Source organism: Sciurus carolinensis, chromosome 1 (assembly GCF_902686445.1).
Source record: "Sciurus carolinensis chromosome 1, mSciCar1.2, whole genome shotgun sequence".
NCBI classification, from domain to species: Eukaryota; Metazoa; Chordata; class Mammalia; order Rodentia; family Sciuridae; genus Sciurus; species Sciurus carolinensis.
The window spans coordinates 41,942,019-41,950,408 of NC_062213.1; the positions used below are offsets into that span (position 1 = coordinate 41,942,019).

The 8,390-nt window shown below is 42.9% G+C and overlaps 1 protein-coding gene across 2 annotated transcripts in view; it reads right to left on the reverse strand.

Annotated features, from left to right (window-relative positions):
• Ptdss1 (phosphatidylserine synthase 1) overlaps positions 1–8,384 on the reverse strand; it is a 62,775-nt gene extending 54,391 nt beyond the window's left edge. For both annotated transcript variants that reach the window (XM_047554352.1, XM_047554348.1), the window contains exon 1: positions 8,054–8,384. In XM_047554352.1, coding sequence (XP_047410308.1) covers positions 8,054–8,232 — 179 coding nt within the window. In that variant the 5' untranslated portion in view covers positions 8,233–8,384. The remainder of the gene's footprint in view (positions 1–8,053) is intronic.
• Positions 8,385–8,390: the final 6 nt, after the last annotated feature.

Genomic DNA, 8,390 nt, shown 5'->3' on the forward strand with positions numbered 1-8,390 from the left:
ACCCCTGGCCTCATAGCAATCTGAGAACACGTGGCCCTTCTGTAAGGCCTGGTATGAGTCCATTTTTTCTAAACTCCAAATACCCCAGAGATATAACTGTATACCAAAGTATACAGAAATTTCCCATGGTTAATCATAAAAAGGAACTTGGCCATAAAGGCCACATAGTGACACTAGAAACCCCACACTTAGGGACGAGAAGCAGTATTCATGAATATCCACTATATTCTGTGCCCCACTAAGCATGCTAACTGCTTTGCACGTGAGTTCAATCTTTATAGCACCCTAAAGGGAGAAATGATCATACTCTGCATTTTATGATGAAGTTTGGCTTCAAAGTGCAAGTTCCCTCCCTTGTAGGAGGCCTTGGTGTGGTGACAAGGAGTATAAGCTAGGGCAAGAAGGCCAGCTGTGTGACCTTGGGCAGATTACTTAATCTCTCTGTGCCTGTTTCCTCCACAGTTAATAGAGGCTGGTAAAAGTCCTAACTCACAGGATCATTGTGAGGCTTAAACTGCTTAACAGAGGTACTTAGAACAGTGCCTCACACAGAAGCGCCTACTATTACTAGTTCTCAATTCTGAACATTCTTCGTTTATGTCCACTCATTCCTTCATCTAGTTAGTGTCTATCACTGGGTAGGGACTATGTTGGGGGCTGAGATGAGAAGACATGGCCTTATTCTTACGGGGATCATGATTTTAAAAAAAAGACAAGACATAAAACATTTCCCATCTTGCTGTGCAGGAAATGTGTTTGATTTATAGGTCCTGAAAGCTAACAGAAACAGACAAAAGCCCTACTTGGGGTGTTGGCATATGCCTGGCCCCTCTCACACAGGCTTTGTGAAGGGGCAACGAACGTAGTTCCCACTTCTCAGGGGAGATCATGCATTGTGGCCCTCATCTTGACTGTTCCTGGCCTCAGGATTCTCCTGCCCTCAGACACTTTGCCTTATGGCAACAACAAAGAAGGAGGAGACTTTCAGTCCCCAGTTGGGGTACTGTGTCTACTCCCTGATTTCTATTCTGAGTCTGCTGTAGCTACTAACAAGACAGCTCAGTCTGCAGCCCCTGAGCTTCCCAAAGAAATTCCTGGGAATTTCTTTACCTGCCCCCACAGTTCCAAAGGGAAAGATAGAGCCAGGGATACCTTTGAAGGATGAGAGAAATGAAGCTTTTGGCTTCACATCTTGCCACAGCCAACACTCTGAGAGGTCAGTGCAATTTGGTGCCAGGGACTGGGGAATGCTACTTCTAGGTCAAGGTTGCTACATTCAACAGTCATCACCCAAACTTACAGACTCAGGGAGGCAAAGTCCTCTTCCCTCTCTGCTAAACTTTGAGGGTGCTCTCAATGTGTCCTGGGATGGCACTGACCACAGACGGTGAAAATGCTGAAAATACAGCTTAAAATAAGCCTGCAATTGAAGTTCCACAGGGTGCAGGTCCTCCCTGTTCCATGGAGATACCTCCCATGCCCAGCGCAATGCCTGGCACACAGCAGGCATCCTCAGCATAGTGGGTGGTAAGAATGTGCCAGATGATATGGCAGAATGGGCCAAGCGACTCAGGGAATGTGAGGGGGAATCACAGCCAGAGTCCATTGACAGTGACTTCTCTGTTTCCTTGCAGAGGGTTAGCCACAGGGGCCGATGGAGACCACCAGCAAATAGCTATAAGCCCAATCAGGTTTTCAAACACCTTGATCTCTTGTCAAATACTGCTTCAACTAGTACAGGGAACTACCCAAAGACAATGTTCTTAAAAGCAGAGAAAGTGTAAGGAAAGCCCTGAGAAAAGGGGAGGGAGGGAGGGAGGGAGGGAATGAAGGAAGGAAGGAAGGAAAGAAGGAAGGAAGGAAGAAGGAAAAAGAAAAGAAGAAATTCTGCACTCGGAACAACTTTTGGACTCAAAAGTCAGACTCAGATCCTGTATCAATTCAGATTCCATGTCAATATAATGTCTAATGTCTGACTATAGGCAGTAGATACGGAGACTTCACAAAACCAAAGCCAATTCCATTCACTTCACACAATCTTTGGACAAGTCTCTCCTTGGCCAGTCAGCTGAAAATGTCTAGCTTTCATCATGACTCCCAAGGCTTCTAGGCTAATTATCCTTTCCTGCTCCCATCTTCTCCTTCATTACCTTTAATAAGAGTCCTTGAAAAGACATACAGGGTCACATCTAGCCACCCAGTCACTGTTAAGGACCTCTCTCCCCATGGAAAACATAATTTTGGGTGACACAGCAGATCCATGTCAACCAGCTCTGTTATTATCTTTAATGCCACATTCAATCAATTTTAAAGGAAGCTATGATGTTTTTTGAGAATTAATGCTGAGATATCAGCTAAAGAAGAATGGGTTTCTTTTCCCAAGCTCTTATTTAATAAATGATTTCTTGCGTTCTATTCACTCAGCATTTACTGGGCACCTATTACAGAATGATTAAGATATTTGGCCTCAAGAAATTAACATAGAAACAAATATTACAATAGGAGAGATACCATAATAAAAGGCATTTAGAAATATAATAACATTTCTTCTGTGCTTCTTGGAATATAAAGAAAGATGTCCAGGAGGGGAATCATCCAAATGGGTTGTAAAGGGTGCCAAGGGCTTGTGGGTGGGCAGGAGGCGCCAGGAGGTGCTTTCCAGGGAGAGAGAGAGCCACACTGGGTGCAGGCCAGGGAGCTGTCTGGGCCCGCTGGGTGTGTTTGTGTGGCCAGTGGAAGAGTGAGTTGGAAAAGGAGACCTACCCCTTAGAGTTCAGAATCCGGCTTGCACTTTCCTATAATGTAGTAGGCTCCAGTGAATGATTACAAGCAGGGGACAGATGAACTTACGGTTTTGTCTTAAAAAATCATGAGGGCAGATGTGGAGGATGGGCTGCAGGGACATGGAGTCAAGGTCTGGGAACATGCTATTCCAAAGGGCTGGGGGTTTGCTGAGCTTAGGCTTGGACAGAGGAGAGCAGCTCCACAAGCTGCGAAGGCCCAAGGAGTCCTTGATGAAGGTAAGCCAGATGGTGAACCCCAGGATGGCAGAGACCTGGCTAGGTGTAAAAGGGACTACTGAATTGAATTAACTGGGATGCCAACACTGAGGAAGCAGATCAGACTGACTGGACGAGTTCTGGTTTTTGGATTAGCCAAGATTGAAAAACAGTAACTTCCCTACAGAAATCTGGAGCAATAGGGATATCACAAAATAAATTGTGTTAGGTTTGGTAACAGGATTATGGCTGAAGTGCTAAACACAGTTATTTGAAACAGACCAACTTGAATTAAGGTTGTTTACTAAACAGGGGTCTGAGAGGCAGCAGCTCCTAGAAATATAATCTCTCTGGGGTAAGGCACCATCTAACCCAAATAAATACTGAAGTCACCCAAGTGCCCATTCACTGCGGAGGACCCAAAGAAATATAGGGTACATTTTTCCCTTTAATAAGTTTATAATTTTACTACAGACAAAAAACATTAGAAGTTTAAGAAAAAAATATTAAAAGATGATTATTTAAATCCAGTTTTAAAACTACGACTCAAATAGTAACTAGGGAATAAAAATAGTAAAGATCAATGTTAACTGGACCTCAACTGACACCTAACACAGCACTGTATGTTCACCTCCAGTTTAATCCCAGTAGTCCTATAGATGATCAATGAATACTGCTGGTGTTAGGGAACAAGGACATCTAGGACGTTTGTTCTTGAGAGAGAAAGAACATGATGTATATAAGGAAACAATACCAAGACAACTGAGTCAGCATTATCAGGAGACATTTTCTAATAGGTGTTTATATGGCCAGAAGGGAAAGAAGAGGGAAGGCTGGCAAGGACCCACAAGAGAATCACACAGAAGGTCAGAAACATGGCCCAATGATAAAACAGCAAAATTGGAGAACCAAAGCCAGTAAAAAATATTACTGACAATTAACTAAAAACAAATAAATCAAACATCTGTCCATTTCCCTGTCCTTGTCTGTCTCCTTAGTTCCATATCCAGGAGAAAACTAGCAGAGACAAATTGCTAACCATTGAAGTACAGTCATCTGCAGGAAGGCAATCAATCTCTTCTAGGCATGGAGTAATTTTTGTTGGGCAAGTGCTAAGAGAGGCTGATTGACTCTTTGATGGCAGGTGCCTCTAAATGAGAGGTGGGCTTCTATTAATATGATTTAGTAGATTTTTATGTTTTCAAATCTAAAGCTTGAGTTTTGACAACTAAGGCCATTCAGTATTTCCAAGTTTCCTCACCTTCAAAAGTACCACCTTAAAAAGGGAGTATGAAGGTACTCAATAATTATTACACACTAAGCTGAAGGCAAAGGTTTTCCTTGCCTCACTTTGGCTAAACAAACTTATAAACATATACCTAACCATCTACTTTACAGAAAGATTTATTCTAAAAGATGGCAAATGGGCTCTTTTGGAATCTCAAGGAAAGGATGAGGGGGCATCTGACACTTCTAAATGATGGTGATAGGGACAGGAGATTTAGACACCATGGTTTAATAGTGAGTTGATCTAGTTGCTATTTGTATCGGTTAGCTTTGCATCACTAAAATATAATACCTGATACTTATACAGAGGAGGCTTATTTAGCTAGTTTGGGGCATTAGGAGTCTAAATGGAATAGCACAGGTTCCATGGTGAGGAATATCCCTTTGCCACATCCCTTTAATGTGGGTCAGTCATGGTGAAGCATATATGATTACATCTCAAAGCAGAGGTAGAAAGTGGAGGACAGGTATACTCCATTTAAAACTGGTGAGATTTCAGGGGGTTGCACAAGAGCAGCTCCAAGTGACCTAAGAACCTCCCACCAGGCCTTACCTCCTAAAGGTTCTAACACCTCCCAATAGCAACATCCTGGGACCAAGCTTCCAGTCACAATGGATCCTTGGGTAACACTCAAACCACACCCAAAACGTATGTGGTATCACTATCTAACCAAAGAACTACTGACAACTACTGTCCGACTTCCATGCAGAGGATCTAATCCTTCACAATCTAAATTTGTGCTGGGTCTCTGCAGCATGTGACATCACCCAGGTACTGCTTCTCACGTATCAGTAATGATGCCCCCCAAATAGTTTGTTGTTTCAGAAATTAGTCTTTGCAAAACAATCTAAAATGTATTTTAAAGGCTTTACTGAAAGAATTGTACCAGAAAGTTATCTAACTAAAAATCCTTATAAAATAAGTGTAAGGTACTACAGATAATCATTATGAATGATCATGTAGTGAGTAATTTTCAGTTCAATCATTACTTTTAATCTTTCTGAAGATAAACCTATCATTATATTGTCCCACTTAAAAGTGACACAAATTATAAAAAGATATAATAAGTATTAACTATATTAATGGTGCTTATGATTTTATATAAGGTGAAACTTCATATTAATTATTCTTCATTATATAATTTTTGTCTCTTTATGAAATTAACATAAGAAATAAAATTGTTATCATTTTGAGAAAAGGCCAGAATCTGAGGCCAGAATCAGATTAGGGTTTTTAAATTATTTCTGACAAATGGTTAAAATTCATATTCATTTTTCATACTTTCACTGCTACAATTTATCAACTGCATTGGCAGAGTAGGCCATAAAAGAGAAATTCCAGAAGAATGTGACTTTCAGTATTGAAGATTTATTTTGAAAGGGTCTATAAAAATATGAAAGATAAAAGGTTGAAACAAACTGCTCATTCTTGCTTCTAATCATTTAAAATAAAATAGTATAATTACTTCATTAATTTCCAAATATACTTCCTCAAAATTCCACCATTAAAAACTCACATATAAAATAGTTAAATTGAAGTTTAACATGTATATTATCCAATGTTCATTTTTTTAATGCCTTTATCTTTTTGCTCAATTGCAGAGAACACTGTATCTTCAATCGGTAACAAATATAGAAATCATGTAATAATAATAATGTCTCTAAGTACTTAACTTTTACTAAGCACTGAACTAAACACAAATTATCTAAAAAGGAGAAGTTAGTTTTCATGACAACAATCCTGTAAGGTATTGGGATCTTCATTTCACACACAAATAAGGAAACTGAGGTTTAACAAAATTAAGTGGTTACATAGCTATTGAATGGTAAATCAGGTGACATGTTGAAGCATTTGAGGATAACCATAATGAAGGTTAAGAATAATTTCTCTCCAAAGCTAGAAATACAACTGGTTAGATAATGTGAAAAGGTCTGGTCTGCATAGCATTAGGAGTCTTTACAGTAACAGTAGCAGTACCCTCAGTTATTAAAGAGCAAGTGTTACCTATGCTTTGTACCTTTAGGTGATTCCTGAAAATAAACATAAGAAACAAGAGTCAAATGGACTATGGAGGTAAAAAAAAAAAAAAAAAAAAGTGTGATGTGGGAGGATATTAGATATTTTATGAAAATCTGACAAGTTGCAGTTATTCCCAAGAGAGGCACCTCTGACACTTGGGGGGGGGGGGGCATGACAATTTAGTCTTTGGGGTACAAATTTGTCCCATATTTCACAAGACTTTTAGTAGCCTTTACTCTCCCATCCACTAAGTACCAGAAATCTCCTCAATACATGTGATCACCCAATGATATCCCTAAACATTTTCCCCCAACCCTGATTAAGAAGCACTGATTGCTGGGAAAAAAAATCAGTAGAAAAGAATGGATATTAATTGGGCATGGTGTATCAGGTACTCTGCTCAATGCATTCACACCTATTTATTTAGTCTTCTTAACCCTATATGAAGGTAAACACATATTTTATTACCTGTATGAGGTAGATACATATTTTATCCCTATTTTACAGATGTAGACTCTGACACTCAGAACAACAACAACAACAAAAAAAACAAAACAAAACAAAAAAACCAGCCAGTTTCAAAACCAGCAGTCTGGTTCCAAAACTACACTACTCTGGGTTAGTCCTTAGAGCCTAAATGGTGTGGCAAGCATGACTTTTCTTTCTTTAAAGAACTTCATTCAGAAAACAGAAATTGTTTTAAATAGGAACCAGGATGTGTGTGTGCCATTAGGAATCAGGCACCAATTAGCTCCCTGGTTGGAGCTCAGGGGCCACAGGTGCAGTCCAGAGTCACATGGTATGGGTGTTCAAGAGTTGGGCTGGGCAGCTCCTGTGAACAGATATTAGAAGTGCTTTTGAGCATGTGAGTGTGTATGTTTTCAGGGGGATAAGCGTTGGGTTATGTTGTGTGAGGCTTATGTGATTTACTTAACACGTTTTACGAGGCACCAGGCACCATTATAACTGCCTGACAACATCGCAGTTTGGCATGTATGTCAGGTGAGGAATGGCTAGGGTGTGCACTACATGGTAGGGCTGGTGCCCGTGCAGCAATGTGCATAGAAGGTGACAGGTGTGCTGTCTACAGCAGCAGTTAGTGTTGTGGTATAGCTGGGGTGGGGGGACGGGACAGTACACTAGAAGATGTGTATGCAATGCATATGGGAGGTGCTGCACCCAAAAGACCATGCGGTGCATTTTATGTGTGTGTGTGCCAGATAGTGCTGAATACTGGAGGAGTTACACGGGAAGGGATCTAGGTTGTGTCCCGGGCCTGTGTGGTGCGTGCAGGAGCTGTGGACTGGGGTGTTTTATGTGTGTAGTGGTGGGTGCTGAAAGTGGTGCAAACGAGATGATTCATGCGGTGTGCTGAAAACGGACGGGGGCTGGAGGGGCTGCAGAGGAGGACGCCAGTATCGTGACGTGTGCGGAGTGATGCTGAGTGTGAGTGTGTGTGTGTGGACGATCGTGCTAGGCGGCCCGAGTGTTTTCCTGATGTGGCCGAGGCGCTGTACAGGAGAGGTGGTATTGAGAGGTGGGGTGTGGGGAGTAGGCTGGACGTACAGTGAGACACCGGGCGGGTGGAGAAGCTGTGTGGGCGGTGGGTCTGCGAGTAAGTGTGCCTGAAGCGCCAGCCCGCTTCCTCACCCCGAGCCACTCGGGGCCACCCTCCCCGAGACCGCCTCCCTCTCGCCTCTTCCCTTCGCCCTCCCGCGCGCCCCCGCCGCGACCGAGCCCGCCCCACCTGGTGAAGGCGAAGTACATGAGGCTGACGATAGTGAAGCTAAGCAGAGTGATGGTGTGCGGCCGATAGAAGAAGTCGATGGTGATGTCCTCCACTTGCTGCTCGTTGATCATCCGGAAATGCATCTTGTAGTTCACATCATCCTTGCTCAGGGTCCGGCTCCCCACGCAGGACGCCATGGCCCGTCTCCCCGTTCTGCCGCTGCCGCGGCGGCCCCGGCCCGCGAAGGCTGGGACCCCGGCTGTGTTGACGAGCCGCAGCGGACGAGCAGCCGGATGGCGGGGCCGGGTCTGGCGCCCAGCAAAGGCTGGGAGCAGAGGGAAGGACAGGCGCGGGA